We start from the raw sequence: 21,267 nt of genomic DNA, 5'->3' as shown, positions 1-21,267 counted from the left end.
GGACGACAACACACATCGGAGTATCTTAGTACTGCTTAAAAAAAAAATACATCATACAGAATCATATTTCATAATGTTTGTGTTGATCAATAAGTGGTGGAAATTAACAATTTTTAAAAAAAGACACTTAGTAACCTTTTGACCAATCAGATGAGAGAGAACAGTCGATGGGATGCGTTATTATATTATTGTATTACATTGACATGTCATTCAATATGTTTGATTCATATTTTGGGGCCAGGAGTTTGGCCATATTCATATCCAACAAGTCATCAAAATAAAAAGGTCTGATGTCATAACTCCTTAGAGATGCCGTTGACATGACAACACAAAACAGTATTATTAGATGAAGTATAAAAACAGTTAAATCATGTTGGGGGGGTTTTCTGTTAGGAGGAGGGTAAAAAGAGGTCAAACAAGAATGTAAACTGGACTCTTAGGGGTGTAGTTGGAGTGGAGGGAGGATTTGGGGTCTGGAATTAGAAGTTGCCCCCTAACCACAGATCTAGGATCAGACTACTCTACATAGTACACTACTTTTAACCAGAGCTTATGGCATTCTATTCCCTACATAGTACACTACTTTTAATCAGAGCTCATGGCATCCTATTCCCTACATAGTACACTACTTTTAACCAGAGCTTATGGTATTCTGTACACTACATAGTGCACTACTTAGGAAATAATCTGCCATTTGGAACACGCCCATATCTGTCCCTAGAACTGTGGTCACAAACATCTTCTACCTCCTCTGCTGTCATTTGGGAGAGGAGATGTTGCAGGTAGCCTAAGTGCCAGTCTGTCTGTGCCATCATGCCTACGGTTTGTGTCGGCACAAACAGACCTGCTACCAGGCTTTTGTAGGTGGTCTCAACTCCCCTTGGTCGCCGTGGGTTACTTCCGTTTGCTCTTGTTGTCGGTGGTTTGGAACACGCTGGAGGCCGACATGAGGTTCTCGATGTACTGGCCTAGAACCTGGTTCTCCGACTTCAACTTCAGGTTCTCCTCTTTGACCGCATCCACACGTGCTGACAGATCTGGAACAACAGAGGTACGGGACTTAGAACTAGACAGACCAGTGTTTCCCCTAGATAATTGTTTTTAAGGCTGGGTGCAACAGAGGTTGACAGGGAGGCCACCACTAAGTAATGATGGACAGAAACCTGATGGCTTATTCCACATCAATGCCAAAACCTGATGACTGTTTTTATTCCACATCAATGACAAATACTCCTCCCTGCCAGACTAGACTGTTTTAGCTTATTCCACATCAATGACAAATACTCCTCCCTGCCAGACTAGACTGTTTTTAGCTTATTCCCACATCAATGCCAAATACTCCTCCCTGCCAGACTAGACTGTTTTAGCTTATTCCACATCAATGCCAAATACTCCTCCCTGCCAGACTAGACTGTTTTAGCTTATTCCACATCAATGCCAAATACTCCTCCCTGCCAGACTAGACTGTTTTAGCTTATTCCACATCAATGCCAAATACTCCTCCCTGCCAGACTAGACTGTTTTAGCTTATTCCACATCAATGCCAAATACTCCTCCCTGCCAGACTAGACTGTTTTAGCTTATTCCACATCAATGACAAATACTCCTCCCTGCCAGACTAGACTGTTTTAGCTTATTCCACATCAATGACAAATACTCCTCCCTGCCAGACTAGACTGTTTTAGCTTATTCCACATCAATGACAAATACTCCTCCCTGCCAGACTAGACTGTTTTAGCTTATTCCACATCAATGCCAAATACTCCTCCCTGCCAGACTAGACTGTTTAGCTTATTCCCATCAATCAATGACTAGACAAATTCCACACTCCTCCCTGCCAGACTAGACTGTTTTAGCTTATTCCACATCAATGCCAAATACTCCTCCCTGCCAGACTAGACTGTTTTAGCTTATTCCACATCAATGCCAAATACTCCTCCCTGCCAGACTAGACTGTTTTAGCTTATTCCACATCAATGCCAAATACTCCTCCCTGCCAGACTAGACTGTTTTAGCTTATTCCACATCAATGCCAAATACTCCTCCCTGCCAGACTAGACTGTTTTAGCTTATTCCACATCAATGCCAAATACTCCTCCCTGCCAGACTAGACTGTTTTAGCTTATTCCACATCAATGCCAAATACTCCTCCCTGCCAGACTAGACTGAATGTTTAGCAGCACCAGACTGCTGTATTAAGGTACATATAAACACGTCCCAAATGGGACCCTATTCCCTACACAGTGCACTACTTTTGACCAGGGCCCTTAGAGAATAGGGTGCCATTTTGGACAAGACCCTTAAATCCATCTGAGTCAGGAAGGGAGTAACTATATTAGCCTCAGAGAGGATGGTCAGGGTAACACCCCCCCCCTCCACACTTAACTGTGTTGAAGATAGAATCAGAGACCCATTTAGGAGCTCCATTAACACAACTGGAGCCTCACTGACAGAGGAGAGACATGAACACACCTTCCACTGTGTAACAGAGAGGAGACATGAACACACCTTCCACTGTGTAACAGAGACATGAACACACCTTCCACTGTGTAACAGAGACATGAACACACCTTCCACTGTGTAACAGAGAGAGGAGAGACATGAACACACCTTCCACTGTGTAACAGAGAGGAGAGACATGAACACACCTTCCACTGTGTAACAGAGAGGAGACATGAACACACCTTCCACTGTGTAACAGAGAGGAGAGACATGAACACACCTTCCACTGTGTAACAGAGACATGAACACACCTTCCACTGTGTAACAGAGAGACATGAACACACCTTCCACTGTGTAACAGAGACATGAACACACCTTCCACTGTGTAACAGAGACATGAACACACCTTCCACTGTGTAACAGAGAGGAGAGACATGAACACACCTTCCACTGTGTAACAGAGAGGAGACATGAACACACCTTCCACTGTGTAACAGAGAGGAGAGACATGAACACACCTTCCACTGTGTAACAGAGACATGAACACACCTTCCACTGTGTAACAGAGAGACATGAACACACCTTCCACTGTGTAACAGAGACATGAACACACCTTCCACTGTGTAACAGAGAGGAGAGACATGAACACACCTTCCACTGTGTAACAGAGAGGAGACATGAACACACCTTCCACTGTGTAACAGAGAGGAGACATGAACACACCTTCCACTGTGTAACAGAGAGGAGACATGAACACACCTTCCACTGTGTAACAGAGAGACATGAACACACCTTCCATTTACATTTACATTTACATTTAAGTCATTTAGCAGACGCTCTTATCCAGAGCGACTGTGTAACAGAGAGGAGAGACATGAACACACCTTCCACTGTGTAACAGAGAGACATGAACACACCTTCCACTGTGTAACAGAGACATGAACACACCTTCCACTGTGTAACAGAGACATGAACACACCTTCCACTGTGTAACAGAGACATGAACACACCTTCCACTGTGTAACAGAGACATGAACACACCTTCCACTGTGTAACAGAGAGGAGAGACATGAACACACCTTCCACTGTGTAACAGAGAGACATGAACACACCTTCCACTGTGTAACAGAGACATGAACACACCTTCCACTGTGTAACAGAGAGACATGAACACACCTTCCACTGTGTAACAGAGACATGAACACACCTTCCACTGTGTAACAGAGACATGAACACACCTTCCACTGTGTAACAGAGAGAGGAGAGACATGAACACACCTTCCACTGTGTAACAGAGAGGAGAGACATGAACACACCTTCCACTGTGTAACAGAGAGGAGAGACATGAACACACCTTCCACTGTGTAACAGAGAGGAGACATGAACACACCTTCCACTATGTAACAGAGAGGAGACATGAACACACCTTCCACTGTGTAACAGAGAGACATGAACACACATTCCACTGTGTAACAGAGAGGAGACATGAACACACCTTCCACTGTGTAACAGAGAGAGAGATGTGTGTAACAGAGAGAGAGAGATGTGTGTAACAGAGAGAGAGAGATGTGTGTAACAGAGAGAGATGTGTGTAACAGAGAGAGATGTGTGTAACAGAGAGAGATGTGTGTAACAGAGAGAGAGATGTGTGTAACAGAGAGAGAGATGTGTAACAGAGAGATGTGTGTAACAGAGAGAGAGATGTGTGTAACAGAGAGAGATGTGTGTAACAGAGAGAGATGTGTGTAACAGAGAGAGATGTGTGTAACAGAGAGAGAGATGTGTGTAACAGAGAGAGAGATGTGTAACAGAGAGAGAGATGTGTGTAACAGAGAGAGAGATGTGTGTAACAGAGAGAGAGATGTGTGTAACAGAGAGAGATGTGTGTAACAGAGAGAGAGATGTGTGTAACAGAGAGAGAGTGTGTAACAGAGAGAGATGTGTGTAACAGAGAGATGTGTGTAACAGAGAGAGATGTGTGTAACAGAGAAGAGATGTGTGTAACAGAGAGATGTGTGTAACAGAGAGAAGATGTAACAGAGAGATGTGTGTAACAGAGAGAGATGTGTGTAACAGAGAGATGTGTGTAACAGAAGAGGTGTGTGTAACAGAGAGAGGTGTGTGTAACAGAGAGTGTGTAACAGAGAGAGATGTGTGTAACAGAGAGATGTGTGTAACAGAGAGAGAGATGTGTGTAACAGAGAGAGATGTGTGTAACAGAGAGATGTGTGTAACAGAGAGAGATGTGTGTAACAGAGAGAGGTGTGTGTAACAGAGAGAGAGATGTGTAACAGGAGCGAGATCGTGTAACAGAGAGAGAGATGTGTGTAACAGAGAGATGTAACAGAGAGCGAGATGTGTGTAACAGAGAGAGAGATGTGTGTAACAGAGAGATGTGTGTAACAGAGAGAGATGTGTAACAGAGAGATGTTACCTTCCAGTGTGTGTTGTAGCTCCAGCACCTGGTTGATGAGCCTCGTCTTCTCCTCCATCTCAACCTGGTTCTCCATGTCTCCTGACAAACACAACACACACTATATTACTGAACACACACACTATATTACTGAACACACACACACTATATTACTGAACACACACGTAATCAGACAGGCAGGCAGGCAGGCAGGCAGACCAGAGGATGTGTTGTTGTTCATTACCATCCATGTGACAGTTCATGGTGAAGTCCTCGTTGTCCTGTTTGGTGAGCAGGACTGCAGTTCCTCTGTCCCCTGTAGACACATCAAGGTGAGCGAAACATATAGTTAGATCATATGATTTATATTATACATCTTTATTTAACTGGGTAAGTCAGTTAGGAACAAATTATTATTCTGACGCCAAACCCCGGCCAAACCCTAAGCAGGACAAGCGCTGGGACAATTGTGCGCCGCCTACGGGACTCCCAATCACGGCCGGTGGTGATACAGCCTGGAATCGAACCAGGGTCTGTAGTGACGTCTCTAGCACTGAGACACAGTGCCTTAGACCGCTGAACCAGGGTCTGTAGTGACGCCTCTAGCACTGAGACACAGTGCCTTAGACCGCTGAACCAGGGTCTGTAGTGACGCCTCTAGCACTGAGACACAGTGCCTTGGAGCCGCTGAACCAGGGTCTGTAGTGACGCCTCTAGCACTGAGACACAGTGCCTCAGCCGCTGAACCAGGGTCTGTAGTGACTTCCGACCGCCTCTAGCACTGAGACACAGTGCCTCAGACCCACTGAACACGGTCTGTGGTCTGAACCCGGTCTGGTGACGCCTCTAGCACTGAGACACAGTGCTTAAACCTGAACAAAGGGTCTGTGCAGGATGTTTGCCATCTCTCAGACTCGCTGAACCAGGGTCTGTAGTTAACTCCTCAGACAACTCTGAACCGGACGGTCTGTGAAGTGACGCCTCCAGCACTGAGGAAGATGCAGTGCCTTAAACCACTGTTGATACAAAAGGTCCAAAGCAACTGTCTCTCTAGCTGTTGCAGGACTAAACACACCCAAGACCTTGCTAGCATCTCATTCAGGGACCTCATCTGTCCCGTAACTAAAAACACAGCAAAAACCCTTGGTCTCCAACCCCTAACGGTCCCTCAGCTGTTGGTAACTCCAGGACCAGCCAGCTGTGTCTCTAACGGACTAGTAACTCTAACAACGCGGATAAAAGTAGCTAGAAAGTGAACACCAGTACTACTACGTTAGCTGGCTACCATCATCTACATACCCAAACAAAGACAGAGCTGGGAAAGACATAAGAGGCCAAGATGACACGTGATGTTAGCAGTCTCTCTAGCTGTTACAGTAACTAAACACACCCCCAGGACCAGCCAGCTAGCTGTCTCTCTAGCTGTTACAGTAACTAAACACACCCCCAGGACCAGCCAGCTAGCTGTCTCTCTAGCTGTTACAGTAACTAAACACACCCAGGACCAGCCAGCTAGCTGTCTCTCTAGCTGTTACAGTAACTAAACAACACACCCAGGACCAGCCAGCTAGCTGTCTCTCTAGCTGTTACAGTAACTAAACACACCCAAGACCAGCCAGCTAGCTGTCTCTCTAGCTGTTACAGTAACTAAACACACCCAGGACCAGCCAGCTAGCTGTCTCTCTAGCTGTTACAGTAACTAAACAACACACCCAGGACCAGCCAGCTAGCTGTCTCTCTAGCTGTTACAGTAACTAAACACACCCAAGACCAGCTAGCCCATTCTCTCTAGCTGTCTCTCAGGAGCTGTCTCTCTAGCTGTTACAGTAACTAAACACACCCAGGACCAACCAGCTAGCTGTCTCTCTAGCTGTTACAGTAACTAAACACACCCAGGACCAGCCAGCTGGCTGTCTCTCTAGCTGTTACAGTAAACTAAACAACACCCCAGGACCAGCCAGCTAGCTGTCTCTCTAGCTGTTACAGTAACTAAACAACACACCCAAGACCAGCCAGCTAGCTGTCTCTCTAGCTGTTACAGTAACTAAACAACACACCCAGGACCAGCCAGCTAATCTCTCTAGCATCTCTCTAGCTGTTACAGTAACTAAACACACCCAAGACCAGCCAGCTAGCTGTCTCTCTAGCTGTTACAGTAACTAAACACACCCAAGACCAGCCAGCTAGGACAGCTGTCTCTCTAGCTGTTACAGTAACTAAACACACTAAGACCAGCCAGCTAGCTGTCTCTCTAGCTGTTGCAGTAACTGAAAAAAACAACAACACACCCAGACCAGCCAGCTAGCTGTCTCTCTAGCTGTTACAGTAACTAAACACACCCAAGACCAGCCAGCTGGTAAGTTAGCATAGCGGCAGGCTAATGTTAGCCATCTAGCTGGTTCATACGATATGCTCACCTTTTACAGAGAAGGAAGAAAACGACTCCTGTATCTAACTACCGGCTATCACATTAATAACCGCGATATTATGATGTTAGTTTGTGTACCTAACTAACTCGTAGTTAGTCACAATGCTCGTTACAGTAGCAAGTTAGACAGCTAAAATCTCAGAAAATCTGTCAAATCCGTAGAATTGACGTGCGATTCTCAACAACGACAAGCCTCGTAGTCTCGTTACATTTCTGAAATGTCAGTCACTTACCCTTCGATATAATAACAATATTGTGTCAAAACGTTAGCCGGGTTTTGTGTGGATAACGTTGTTATGTGCTAGACGACACTGCGGATTTCCATGTATGACAGTCGGCGATGGGACGTCCTCGCATTATCTGGGTGTAGGAACCGACGCGGCCGACAGGGGGAGCAGCGCAATGCAAACAGACACAGCCGGAAGCAAAATATAACACCACATTTATTGGGCCCCGAAACAATACGCTTGTATGAACTCATTCCCTCCTCTTGTCTACTTGCTCCTTCCACTAGACGTAGACTAGTAGTCTGATGAAGGGAAAACGTGAAGGACATTTGACATCCGATTAGGTGTGGCAGCACTGTGTGCGTCTGTATGCGTACATTGTTTCTGAAGGTTGTATCTGTTTGTGCCGATAGTACAGCCTCAGACACCGTAAACACACACACACTGCAGCTAGACAGGCTAGCGGAGCAACAGCGGTTGGCAACACCTGTACCTCTAGTCCTAAGGTTCTGTACCTCTAGCCCTAAGGTGCTGTACCTCTAGTCCTAAGGTGCTGTACCTCTAGCCCTAAGGTGCTGTACCTCTAGTCCTAAGGTTCTGTACCTCTAGTCCTAAGGTTCTGTACCTCTAGTCCTAAGGTTCTGTACCTCCAGTCCTAAGGTTCTGTACCTCTAGTCCTAAGGTTCTGTACCTCTAGTCCTAAGGTTCTGTACCTCTAGTCCTAAGGTTCTGTACCTCTAGTCCTAAGGTGCTGTACCTCTAGTCCTAAGGTTCTGTACCTCCTAGTCCTAAGGTTCTGTTCTCCAGTCCTAAGGTTCTGTACCTCTAGTCCTAAGGTTCTGTACCTCTAGTCCTAAGGTTCTGTACCTCTAGTCCTAAGGTTCTGTACCTCTAGTCCTAAGGTTCTGTACCTCCAGTCCTAAGGTTCTGTACCTCCAGTCCTAAGGTTCTGTACCTCTAGTCCTAAGGTTCTGTAGCTTATAGTACCTCAGTGTTCTGTAGGTTATAGTACCTCTGTGTTCTGTAGCTTATTGTACCTCTGTGTTCTGTAGCTTTGTGTTTGTCTCTGTCTCTCTGGCTTTTACAGTGTGTTTGTCTCTGTCTCTCTGGGGGAATGAGGCCTTTACAGTATGTGTGTGTGTGTGTGTGTGTGTGTGTGTGTGTGTGTGTGTGTGTCTGTGTGTGTGTTTGTCTGTCTGTCTGTCTGTGGTTTCCTAGAAACAAGGGTGGCTCAACTTTACCCCCCTCTCCCCTGCAGGTGTGTAGGTGAATGGACAGAGCTACTAGCTTTGTAATTAAAGGTGAGTTTGTCTTACCTGTAGGTCTGTCATCGGCGAGGGAGATGTTAGTGAAACTCCCGTCCTCTTCTTCCAGCTCTGCTTCCATGACCGGACTGGAGTTTTCCCTGATTCACCCTCGTAGTTTATTTTTCTCTCTGGACTCTGGACTCTGGTCTCTGGTCTCTGGTCTCTGATCTCTGGACTCTGGTCTCTGGTCTCTGGTCTCTGGACTCTGGTCTCTGGTCTCTAGCCTAACCGTTCCATTCTCCCCGTCGGCCTGTTTTTCACTCCCTCACTCCTGCTTTCTATCTCTCCTTATCGTTTGACTCTTTTCTCACAGTCCCTCTTTTTGGACATTTGTTTTCTCAACCTGCTTTCTTCGTCTGTGTCACTCCCTTGCCTCTCCTTCACCCCCGTCTCTCTCTCTCTCTCTCTGTCTCTCTTTTTCACAGGCGGCTGGCTCCCTCTCCTTCTGAATTATTTATGTTGTCACGGTTACCTGCCCAGATAACCTTAGTTACTGGACAGGTGACACTAGTTTTGTCCTGGGAAGCAGTTGCTGATTGGCTCATAAAGGATTCAAAGTTCAGGGAGGGTTATTTGTTGGTTGAAAAGAAACACAATCAAGTGCCATAAACACACATACACACACACACACACACACATACATACACACACACACACACACACACACACACACACACACACACATACATACACACACACACACACACACACCTACCTTTCCCCATGCTCACTTGGTCACACATTAACTAGAGAAGGACATTAAGTACAGAGAGGTAAAGAACCAGCAGACAGCTGCACGCTCTTTCTCCACTCCTTTACTCTCTCTTTCTGTCTTTCTCCACTCCTTTCTCTCTCTTTCTCCACTCCTTACTCTCTCTTTCTCCACTTCTTACTCTCTTTCTGTCTTTCTCCACTCCTTACTCTCTCTTTCTCCACTCCTTACTCTCTCTTTCTCCCTCCTTACTCTCTTTCTGTCTTTTTCCCTCCTTACTCTGTCTTTCTCCACTCCTTACTCTCTCTTTCTCCCTCCTTACTCTCTTTCTGTCTTTCTCCACTCCTTGCTCTCTCTTTCTCCCTCCTTACTCTCTCTTTCTCCACTCCTTACTCTCTCTTTCTTCACTCCTTACTCTCTCTTTCTGTCTCTCTCCACTCCTTACTCTCTCTCTCTGTCTTTCTCCACTCCTTACTCTCTCTTTATGTCTTTCTTCACTCCTTACTCTCTCTTTCTGTCTTTCTCCACTCCTTACTCTCTCTTTCTCCACTCTTTACTCTCTCTTTCTCCACTCCTTACTCACTCTTTTGTCCACTCCTTACTCTCTCTCTCTGTCTTTCTTCACTCCTTACTCTCTCTTGCTGTCTTTCTTCACTCCTTACTCTCTCTTTCTGTCTTTCTCCACTCCTTACTCTCTCTTTCTGTCTTTCTCCACTCCTTACTCTCTCTCTGTCTTTCTCCACTCCTTACTCTCTCTCTGTCTTTCTCCACTCCTTACTCTCTCTTTCTCCTCTCCTTACTCTCTCTTTCTCCTCTCCTTACTCTCTCTTTCTGTCTTTCTCCACTCCTTACTCTCTCTTTCTGTCTTTCTCCACTCCTTACTCTCTCTCTGTCTTTCTCCACTCCTTACTCTCTCTCTGTCTTTCTCCACTCCTTACTCTCTCTTTCTGTGTTTCATTGCTTATCTATCTCTCTCAATTCAATTTCAATTCAACTCAAGGGGCTTTATTGGCATGGGAAACATATGTTAACATTGCCAAAGCGAGTGAAGTAGATAATATACAAAAGTGAAATAAACAATAAAAATATACAGTAAACATTATACATAAAGAAGTTCCAGGGAAAAGGAAACCGCACACCACTCTTGATAGTATCACTGATCTTTAATAAGCTTTACTTATCGGCCTCATGGCTTTCGTGAGTTACATTTTTATTTTTAATTTGGCACCCTTGTGTAGACCTAGCCCCGCCCACATCTCGTGTTTTTCCCAATGCCAAATTAAGAGCTTCATCCACACACATAATTGTGTTGCTGTCCTGGAGCCCTGTGGGGTGTGTTTGTGAACAGAGCCCCAGAACCAGCTTGCTTAGGGGGCTCATAGTTTATTTCTCAATAGGTGATGGATTTGTTATGGAATGTCTTGAGCTCTTATTTAGTACGGTGTAGTTATTTCCACCTTTATCCGTCGAATGAGCATTATCTAAGGCCGGTTAGCTCAGTTGGTTAGAGCGTCGTGCTAATAACGCGAAGGTCGCGGGTTAGATACCCGTACTGGCCAGGAGATTTTGTTTTTACTTTACTGTGTATGTCTACAGAGTCACATAACTCTATTGATTGGGGTCTACAATGTGCATTTTAAATTAGTAGTATAACTCTCTCTCTCTGTCTTTCTCCACTCCTTACTCTGTTTTTCTCTCTCTGTCTTTCTCCACTCCTTACCCTCTCTTTCTGTCTTTCTCCACTCCTTACTCTGTCTTTCTCCACTCCTTACTCTCTCTTTCTGTCTTTCTCCACTCCTTACTCTGTCTTTCTCCACTCCTTACTCTGTCTTTCTCCACTCTTACTCTGTTTCTCCACTCCTTACTCTCTCTTTCTGTCTTTCTCCACTCCTTACTCTCTCTTTCTCTCTTTGTCCACTCCTTACTCTCTCTTTCTGTCTTTCTCCACTCCTTACTCTCTCTTTCTCCACTCCTTACTCTGTCTTTCTCCACTCCATACTCTCTCTTTCTGTCTTTCTCCACTCCTTACTCTCTCTTTCTGTCTTTCTCCACTCCTTACTCTGTCTTTCTCCACTCCTTACTCTCTCTTTCTCCACTCCTTACTCTCTCTTTCTGTCTTTCTCCACTCCTTACTCTCTCTCTCTGTCTTTCTCCACTCCTTACTCTCTCTTTCTGTCTTTCTCCACTCCTTACTCTCTCTTTCTCTCTTTGTCCACTCCTTACTCTCTCTTTCTGTCTTTCTCCACTCCTTACTCTCTCTTTCTCCACTCCTTACTCTGTCTTTCTCCACTCCTTACTCTCTCTTTCTGTCTTTCTCCACTCCTTACTCTCTCTTTCTGTCTTTCTCCACTCCTTACTCTCTCTTTCTGTCTTTCTCCACTCCTTACTCTGTCTTTCTCCACTCCTTACTCTCTCTTTCTCCACTCCTTACTCTCTCTCTCTGTCTTTCTCCACTCCTTACTCTCTCTTTCTGTCTTTCTCCACTCCTTACTCTCTCTTTCTGTCTTTCTCCACTCCTTACTCTCTCTTTCTGTCTTTCTCCACTCCTTACTCTCTCTTTCTGTCTTTCTCCACTCCTTACTCTCTCTTTCTCCACTTCTTACTCTCTCTTTCTCCACTCCTTACTCTCTCTTTCTCCACTCCTTACTCTCTCTTTCTGTCTTTCTCCACTCCTTACTCTCTCTTTCTCCACTTCTTACTCTCTCTTTCTCCACTCCTTACTCTCTCTTTGTCCACTCCTTACTCTCTCTTTCTCTCTTTCTCCACTCCTTACTCTCTCTTTCTCCACTCCTTACTCTCTCTTTCTGTCTTTCTCCACTTCTTACTCTCTCTTTCTCCACTCCTTACTCTCTCTTTCTGTGTTTCATTGCTTATCTATCTCTCTCTCTCTCAATTCAATTTCAATTCACCTCAAGTGGCTTTATTGGCATGGGAAACATATGTTAACATTGCCAAAGCGAGTGAAGTAGATAATATACAAAAGTGAAATAAACAATAAAAATATACAGTAAACATTATACATAAAGAAGTTCCAGGGAAAAGGAAACCGCACACCAGTCTTGATAGTATCACTGATCTTTAATAATCTTTACTTATCGGCCTCATGGCTTTTGTGAGTTAAATTTATTTTTATTTTTAATTTGGCACCCTTGTGTAGACCTAGCCCCGCCCACATCTCGTGTTTTTCCCAATGCCAAATTAAGAGCTTCATCCACACACATAATTGTGTTGCTGTCCTGGAGCCCTGTGGGGTGTGTTTGTGAACAGAGCCCCGGAACCAGCTTGCTTAGGGGGCTCATAGTTTATTTCTCAATAGGTGATGGATTTGTTATGGAATGTCTTGAGCTCTTATTTAGTACGGTGTAGTTATTTCCACCTTTATCCGTCGAATGAGCATTATCTAAGGCCGGTTAGCTCAGTTGGTTAGAGTGTCGTGCTAATAACGCGAAGGTCGCGGGTTCGATACCCGTACTGGCCAGGAGATTTTGTTTTTACTTTACTGTGTATGTCTACAGTGTCACATAACTGTATTGATTGGGGTCTACAATGTGCATTTTAAATTAGTAGTATAACTCTCTCTCTCTGTCTTTCTCCACTCCTTACTCTGTTTTTCTCTCTGTGTCTTTCTCCACTCCTTACTCTCTCTTTCTGTCTTTCTCCACTCCTTACTCTCTCTTTCTGTCTTTCTCCACTCCTTACTCTGTTTTTCTCTTTCTGTCTTTCTCCACTCCTTACTCTGTCTTTCTCCACTCCTTACTCTGTCTTTCTCCACTCCTTACTCTCTCTTTCTGTCTTTCTCCACTCCTTACTCTCTCTTTCTCTCTTTGTCCACTCCTTACTCTCTCTTTCTGTCTTTCTCCACTCCTTACTCTCTCTTTCTCCACTCCTTACTCTGTCTTTCTCCACTCCTTACTCTCTCTTTCTCTCTTTGTTCACTCCTTACTCTCTCTTTCTGTCTTTCTCCACTCCTTACTCTCTCTTTCTCCACTCCTTACTCTGTCTTTCTCCACTCCTTACTCTCTCTTTCTGTCTTTCTCCACTCCTTACTCTCTCTTTCTGTCTTTCTCCACTCCTTACTCTCTCTTTCTGTCTTTCTCCACTCCTTACTCTGTCTTTCTCCACTCCTTACTCTGTCTTTCTCCACTCCTTACTCTCTCTTTCTGTCTTTCTCCACTCCTTACTCTCTCTCTCTATCTTTCTCCACTCCTTACTCTCTCTTTCTGTCTTTCTCCACTCCTTACTCTGTCTTTCTCCACTCCTTACTCTCTCTTTCTGTCTTTCTCCACTCCTTACTCTCTCTCTCTGTCTTTCTCCACTCCTTACTCTCTCTTTCTGTCTTTCTCCACTCCTTACTCTGTCTTTCTCCACTCCTTACTCTCTCTTTCTGTCTTTCTCCACTCCTTACTCTCTCTCTCTGTCTTTCTCCACTCCTTACTCTCTCTCTCTGTCTTTCTCCACTCCTTACTCTCTCTTTCTGTCTTTCTCCACTCCTTACTCTGTCTTTCTGTCTTTCTCCACTCCTTACTCTGTCTTTCTCCACTCCTTACTCTGTCTTTCTCCACTCCTTACTCTCTCTTTCTGTCTTTCTCCACTCCTTACTCTCTCTTTCTGTCTTTCTCCACTCCTTACTCTCTCTTTCTGTCTTTCTCCACTCCTCTTTCTCTCTTTCTCCACTCCTTACTCTCTCTTTCTCCACTCCTTACTCTCTCTTTCTGTCTTTCTCCACTCCTTACTCTCTCTCTCTGTCTTTCTCCACTCCTTACTCTCTCTTTCTCTTTCTCCACTCCTTCTCTCTCTTTCTTCTCCTTACTCTCTCTTTCTGTCTTTCTCCACTCCTTACTCTCTCTTTCTGTCTTTCTCCCTCCTTACTCTCTCTCTGTCTTTCTCCACTCCTTCTCTTCTCTGTCTTTCTCCACTCCTTACTCTCTCTTTCTGTGTTTCATTGCTTATCTATCTCTCTCAATTCAATTTCAATTCAACTCAAGGGGCTTTATTGGCATGGGAAACATATGTTAACATTGCCAAAGCGAGTGAAGTAGATAATATACAAAAGTGAAATAAACAATAAAAATATACAGTAAACATTATACATAAAAAGTTCCAGGGAAAAGGAAACCGCACACCACTCTTGATAGTATCACTGATCTTTAATAAGCTTTACTTATCGGCCTCATGGCTTTTGTGAGTTAAATTTATTTTTATTTTTAATTTGGCACCCTTGTGTAGACCTAGCCCCGCCCACATCTCGTGTTTTTCCCAATGCCAAATTAAGAGCTTCATCCACACACATAATTGTGTTGCTGTCCTGGAGCCCTGTGGGGTGTGTTTGTGAACAGAGCCCAGAACCAGCTTTCTAGGGGCTCATAGTTTATTTCTCAATAGGTGATGGATTTGTTATGGAATGTCTTGAGCTCTTATTTAGTACGGTGTAGTTATTTCCACCTTTATCCGTAGAATGAGCATTATCTAAGGCCGGTTAGCTCAGTTGGTTAGAGCGTCGTGCTAATAACGCGAAGGTCGCGGGTTCGATACCCGTACTGGCCAGGAGATTTTGTTTTTACTTTACTGTGTATGTCTACAGTGTCACATAACTCTATTGATTGGGGTCTACAATGTGCATTTTAAATTAGTAGTATAACTCTCTCTCTCTGTCTTTCTCCACTCCTTACTCTGTCTTTCTCCACTCCTTACTCTCTCTTTCTGTCTTTCTCCACTCCTTACTCTGTCTTTCTCCACTCCTTACTCTCTCTTTCTGTCTTTCTCCACTCCTTACTCTGTCTTTCTCCACTCCTTACTCTCTCTTTCTGTCTTTCTCCCTCCTTACTCTCTCTTTCTGTCTTTCTCCACTCCTTACTCTCTCTTCTGTCTTTCTCCACTCCTTACTCTCTCTTTTTCTGTCTTTCTCCACTCCTTACTCTCTCTTTCTGTCTTTTTCTCCACTCCTTACTCTCTCTTTCTGTCTTTCTCCACTCCTTACTCTCTCTTTCTCCACTCCTTACTCTGTCTTTCTCCACTCCTTACTCTCTCTTTCTGTCTTTTCTCCTTACTCTCTCTTTCTGTCTTTCTCCCTCCTCTCTCTTTCTGTCTTTCTCCACTCCTTACTCTCTCTTTCTCTCTTTCTCCACTCCTTACTCTCTCTTTCTGTCTTTCTCCACTCCTTACTCTCTCTTTCTCTCCTACTCTGTCTTTCTCCACTCCTTACTCTCTCTTTCTGTCTTTCTCCCTCCTTACTCTCTCTTTCTGTCTTTCTCCCTCCTTACTCTCTCTTTCTGTCTTTCTTACTCCTTCTTTCTCCACTCCTTACTCTCTCTTTCTCCACTCCTTACTCTCTCTCTCTGTCTTTCTCCCACTCCTCTACTCTCTCTTTCTGTCTTTCTCCACTCCTTACTCTCTCTTTCTGTCTTTCTCCACTCCTTACTCTCTCTTTCTCTCCACTCTTACTCTCTCTTTCTCCACTCCTTACTCTCTCTTTGTCCACTCCTTACTCTCTCTTTCTCTCTTTCTCCACTCCTTACTCTCTCTTTCTCCACTCCTTACTCTCTCTTTCTGTCTTTCTCCACTTCTTACTCTCTCTTTCTCCACTCCTTACTCTCTCTTTCTGTGTTTCATTGCTTATCTATCTCTCTCTCTCTCAATTCAATTTCAATTCACCTCAAGTGGCTTTATTGGCATGGGAAACATATGTTAACATTGCCAAAGCGAGTGAAGTAGATAATATACAAAAGTGAAATAAACAATAAAAATATACAGTAAACATTATACATAAAGAAGTTCCAGGGAAAAGGAAACCGCACACCACTCTTGATAGTATCACTGATCTTTAATAAGCTTTACTTATCGGCCTCATGGCTTTTGTGAGTTAAATTTATTTTAATTTTTAATTTGGCACCCTTGTGTAGACCTAGCCCCGCCCACATCTCGTGTTTTTCCCAATGCCAAATTAAGAGCTTCATCCACACACATAATTGTGTTGCTGTCCTGGAGCCCTGTGGGGTGTGTTTGTGAACAGAGCCCCGGAACCAGCTTGCTTAGGGGGCTCATAGTTTATTTCTCAATAGGTGATGGATTTGTTATGGAATGTCTTGAGCTCTTATTTAGTACGGTGTAGTTATTTCCACCTTTATCCGTCGAATGAGCATTATCTAAGGCCGGTTAGCTCAGTTGGTTAGAGCGTCGTGCTAATAACGCGAAGGTCGCGGGTTCGATACCTGTACTGGCCAGGAGATTTTGTTTTTACTTTACTGTGTATGTCTACAGTGTCACATAACTGTATTGATTGGGGTCTACAATGTGCATTTTAAATTAGTAGTATAACTCTCTCTCTCTGTCTTTCTCCACTCCTTACTCTGTTTTTCTCTCTCTGTCTTTCTCCACTCCTTACTCTGTCTTTCTCCACTCCTTACTCTCTCTTTCTGTCTTTCTCCACTCCTTACTCTGTTTTTCTCTCTCTGTCTTTCTCCACTCCTTACTCTCTCTTTCTGTCTTTCTCCACTCCTTACTCTGTCTTTCTCCACTCCTTACTCTCTCTTTCTGTCTTTCTCCACTCCTTACTCTCTCTTTCTGTCTTTCTCCACTCCTTACTCTCTCTTTCTGTCTTTCTCCACTCCTTACTCTCTCTTTCTCCACTCCTTACTCTCTCTTTCTCCACTCCTTACTCTCTCTTTCTGTCTTTCTCCACTCCTTACTCTCTCTTTCTGTCTTTCTCCACTCCTTACTCTCTCTTTCTCCACTCCTTACTCTGTCTTTCTCACTCTTTCTCTCTCTTTCTGTCTTTCTCCACTCCTTACTCTCTCTTTCTCCACTCCTTACTCTCTCTCTGTCTTTCTCCCTCCTTACTCTCTCTTTCTGTCTTTCTCCTCCTTACTCTCTCTTTCTGTCTTTTCTGTCTTTCTCTTTCACTCCTTACTCTCTCTTTCTCCTCCTTACTCTGTCTTTCTCCCTCCTTACTCTCTCTTTCTGTCTTTCTCCACTCCTTACTCTCTCTTTTGTCCCTCCTTACTCTCTCTTTCTGTCTTTCTCCACTCCTTACTCTCTCTTTCTGTCTTTCTCCACTCCTTACTCTCTCTTTCTGTGTTTCATTCCTTATCTCTCTCTCTTCTCTCAATTCAATTTCAATTCTCTCAAGTGGCTTTATTGGCATGGGAAACATATGTTCTGCCAAAGCAGGTAAGTAACATACAAGTGAAATAAACAATAAAAATATACAGTAAAATATACATAAAAAGTCCAGGAAAAGGAAACAGCACCAGTCTTTCTCCACTCCTTACTCTCTCTTTCTGTCTTTCTCCACTCCTTACTCTCTCTTTCTGTCTTTCTCCACTCCTTACTCTGTCTTTCTCCACTCCTTACTCTGTCTTTCTCCAGTCTTACTCTCTCTTTCTGTCTTTCTCCACTCCTTACTCTCTCTCTGTCTTTCTCCACTCCTTACTCTCTCTTTTGTGAGTCCACTTTATTTTAATTTTTCTTTCACCCTCCTTACTCCCGCCCTCTCTTCTCTGTCTTTCTCCAATCCTTACTCTCTCTTTTTCTTTGTTGCACTCCTTAGCTCTCTCTTTCTGTTTTCTCCACCAGCTTAGCCGGGGGCTCATCTCTTTCTCAATAGGTGATACTCTGTTCTTTCTCCAGCTCTTACTCTCTCTTCTGTCTTTTTCCACTCTTTATCCGTCTTTCTGTCTTTCTCCACTCCTTACTCTTGGTTTCTGTCTTTCTCCACTACTTACTCTCGGGTTAACCCGTACTGGCCAAATTTCTTTTTTTACTCAGGAACTAGTAGTATAACTCTCTCTCTCTGTTTTCTCACTCCTTACTCTGTTTTTCTCTCCTTTCTCTCTCTGTGTCTTTCTCCACTCCTGTATTTCACTGTCTTTTAAATTACTCCTTAACTCTCTCTCTCTGTCTTTTCTCCACTCCTTACTCTGTTTTCTCTCTCTGTCTTTCTCCACTCCTTACTCTGTCTTTCTCCACTCCTTACTCTCTCTTTCTGTCTTTCTCCACTCCTTACTCTCTTTCTGTCTTTCTCCACTCCTTACTCTGTCTTTTTCTTTCCACTCCATACTCTCTCTTTCTGTCTTTCTCCACTCCTTACTCTCTCTTTCTGTCTTTCTCCCTCCTTACTCTCTCTCTCTGTCTTTCTCCACTCCTTACTCTCTCTTTCTGTCTTTCTCCACTCCTTACTCTCTCTTTCTGTCTTTCTCCACTCCTTACTCTGTCTTTCTCCACTCCTTACTCTGTCTTTCTCCTCCTTACTCTCTCTTTCTGTCTTTCTCCACTCCTTACTCTCTCTTTCTGTCTTTCTCCCTCCTACTCTCTCTTTCTGTCTTTCTACTCCTTACTCTCTCTTTCTGTCTTTCTCCACTCCTTACTCTCTCTTTGTCTTTCTCTCTTTCTGTCTTTCTCCCTCCTTACTCTCTCTTTCTGTCTTTCTCCCTCCTTACTCTGTCTTTCTCTCTTTCTGTCTTTCTCCACTCCTTACTCTCTCTTTCTGTCTTTCTCCCTCCTTACTCTCTCTTTCTGTCTTTCTCTCCTTACTCTCTCTCTTTCTCTCACTCCTTACTCTCTCTTTCTGTCTTTCTCCACTCCTTACTCTCTCTTTCTGTCTTTCTCCACTCCTTACTCTGTCTTTCTCCTCCTTACTCTGTCTTTCTCCACTCCCTCTCTCTTTCTGTCTTTCTCCACTCCTTACTCTCTCTTCTGTCTTTCTCCCCTCCTTACTCTCTCTTTCTGTCTTTCTCCACTCCTTACTCTCTCTTTCTGTCTTTCTCCAGTCCTTACTCTCTCTTTCTCCACTCCTTACTCTGTCTTTCTCCTTACTCTCTCTTTCTGTCTTTCTCCACTCCTTACTCTCTCTTTCTGTCTTTCTGTCTTTACTCTCTCTTTCTGTCTTTCTTCCTTACTCTCTCTTTCTGTCTTTCTCCACTCCTTACTCTCTCTCTCTTTCTCTCCTTACTCTGTCTTTCTCCTCCTCCTTACTCTCTCTTTCTGTCTTTCTCCCTCCTTACTCTCTCTTTCTGTCTTTCTCCACTCCTTACTCTCTCTTCTCTTTCTCCACTCCTTACTCTGTCTTTCTCCACTCCTTACTCTCTCTTTCTGTCTTTCTCCACTCTTACTCTCTCTCTCTGTCTTTCTCCCTCCTTACTCTCTCTTTTCTTTCTCCACTCCTTACTCTCTCTTTCTGTCTTTCTCCACTCCTTACTCTCTCTTTCTGTCTTTCTCTTTTCTCCTCCTTACTCTCTCTTTCTCTCTTTCTGTCTTTCTCCACTCCTTACTCTCTCTTTCTGTCTTTCTCCACTCCTTACTCTCTCTTTCTGTCTTTCTCCACTCCTTACTCTCTCTTTCTCTTTCTCCACTCCTTACTCTCTCTTTCTGTCTTTCTCCCTCCTTACTCTCTCTTTTTTCTTTCCCTCTTACTCTCTCTACTCTCTCTTTCTCCACTCCTTACTCTCTCTTTCTCCTCTTTCTCCACTCCTTACTCTCTCTTTCTGTCTTTCTCCACTCCTTACTCTCTCTTTCTGTGTTTCATTGCTTATCTATCTTTCTCTTTCTCTCAATTCAATTTCTTTCACCTCAAGTGGCTTTATTGTCTTGGGAAACATATGTTAACATTGCCTTTCTGAAGTAGATAATATACAAAAGTGAAATAAACAATAAAAATATACAGTAAACATTATCCATCCTTAGTTCCTTTCACACCACTCTTGATAGTATCTTTCTGATCTTTAATAATCTTTCCTTACTCTCATGGCTTTTGTCTTTTTTAAATTTATTTTTATTTTTAATTTGGCACCCTTACTGTAGACCTAGCCCCGCCCACATCTGTGTTTTTCCCAATGCCAAATTAAGAGCTTCATCTCTCTTTCTGTGTGTTGCTGTCCTTAGCCCTGTGGAGGTGTGTTTTGAACTCCGGACTCCAGGGGGCTCTTTATTTCTCACTGATCTTTTCCATGGATCTTTCTGGAATGTCTTGAGCTCTTATTTTCGGTGTTTATTTCCACCCTTACTGTCTTTCTGTCTTATCTCCGCTCCGGTTAGCTCAGTTTTTCGTCACTGCTTATTCTAGTCTTTCTCCACTCCTTACTCTCTCTTTCTGTCTTTCTACTTTACTCTGTCTGTCTGTCTTTGTCCATCCTTACTCTCTTTTCTGTCAATGTCATTTTCTTCTTTTTCTCCAGTCCTTACTCTCTCTCTTCTCTGTCTTTCTCCACTCCTTACTCTCTCTTTCTGTCTTTCTCCACTCCTTACTCTCTCTTTCTGTCTTTCTCCACTCCTTACTCTCTCTTTCTGTCTTTCTCCCTCCTTACTCTCTCTTTCTCTCTTTCTCCCTCCTTACTCTCTCTTTCTCCACTACTTACTCTGTCTTTCTCCACTCCTTACTCTCTCTTTCTGTCTTTCTCCACTCCTTACTCTCTCTTTCTGTCTTTCTCCACTCCTTACTCTCTTTCTCTCTTTCTCTTTCTCCTTACTCTCTCTTTCTGTCTTTCTCCACTCCTTACTCTCTCTCTGTCTTTCTCTCCTTACTCTCTCTTTCTGTCTTTCTCCTCCTTACTCTCTCTTTCTGTCTTTCTCCACTCCTTACTCTCTCTTTCTGTCTTTCTCTCCTTACTCTGTCTCTCTCCACTCTCTCTTTCTGTCTTTCTCCACTCCTTACTCTCTCTTTCTGTCTTTCTCCCTCCTTACTCTCTCTTTCTGTCTTTCTCTCCTTACTCTCTCTTTCTGTCTTTCTCCACTCCTTACTCTCTCTT

The 21,267-nt window shown here is 43.8% G+C and overlaps 1 protein-coding gene and 4 non-coding genes across 8 annotated transcripts; 4 read left to right on the top strand and 1 right to left on the bottom strand.

Moving 5' to 3' along the window:
* Positions 1 to 173: 173 nt before the first annotated feature.
* Positions 174 to 9,283, bottom strand: LOC135561755 (short coiled-coil protein B). Of its 4 annotated transcripts, none has more exons than XM_065003548.1 (4): positions 8,827 to 9,283; positions 5,100 to 5,171; positions 4,877 to 4,954; positions 174 to 1,037 (listed from the first exon to the last, which is right to left on the bottom strand). In XM_065003548.1, exons 1-4 carry the CDS (start codon positions 8,894 to 8,896, stop codon positions 895 to 897), a joined length of 363 nt encoding a protein of 120 aa, XP_064859620.1. In that variant the 5' UTR covers positions 8,897 to 9,283; the 3' UTR covers positions 174 to 894. The 4 variants fall into 4 exon arrangements, with proteins under 4 accessions (XP_064859620.1, XP_064859619.1, XP_064859621.1 ...); XM_065003547.1 differs by having other exon boundaries at positions 4,877 to 4,957; positions 8,827 to 9,282; XM_065003549.1 differs by lacking the exon at positions 8,827 to 9,283 and adding an exon at positions 7,517 to 7,612 and having other exon boundaries at positions 4,877 to 4,957.
* A 1,731-nt stretch (positions 9,284 to 11,014) lies between these two features.
* Positions 11,015 to 11,088, top strand: trnai-aau (transfer RNA isoleucine (anticodon AAU)). The gene has a single exon. It is a non-coding gene; the product is annotated as a tRNA-Ile (tRNA).
* Positions 11,089 to 12,933: 1,845 nt separating this feature from the next.
* trnai-aau (transfer RNA isoleucine (anticodon AAU)) lies at positions 12,934 to 13,007 on the top strand. Its single transcript has one exon. It is a non-coding gene; the product is annotated as a tRNA-Ile (tRNA).
* Positions 13,008 to 14,999: 1,992 nt separating this feature from the next.
* On the top strand, positions 15,000 to 15,073 carry trnai-aau (transfer RNA isoleucine (anticodon AAU)). Its single transcript has one exon. It is a non-coding gene; the product is annotated as a tRNA-Ile (tRNA).
* Positions 15,074 to 16,675: 1,602 nt separating this feature from the next.
* On the top strand, positions 16,676 to 16,749 carry trnai-aau (transfer RNA isoleucine (anticodon AAU)). Its single transcript has one exon. It is a non-coding gene; the product is annotated as a tRNA-Ile (tRNA).
* The last annotated feature ends 4,518 nt before the right edge of the window (positions 16,750 to 21,267 follow it).

This window comes from Oncorhynchus nerka, linkage group LG18 (genome assembly GCF_034236695.1).
Source record: "Oncorhynchus nerka isolate Pitt River linkage group LG18, Oner_Uvic_2.0, whole genome shotgun sequence".
In the NCBI taxonomy this organism is placed as follows: domain Eukaryota; kingdom Metazoa; phylum Chordata; class Actinopteri; order Salmoniformes; family Salmonidae; genus Oncorhynchus; species Oncorhynchus nerka.
Note: the sequence above shows the minus strand (reverse complement) of the source record. Positions and strands in the feature narration are given on the sequence as shown.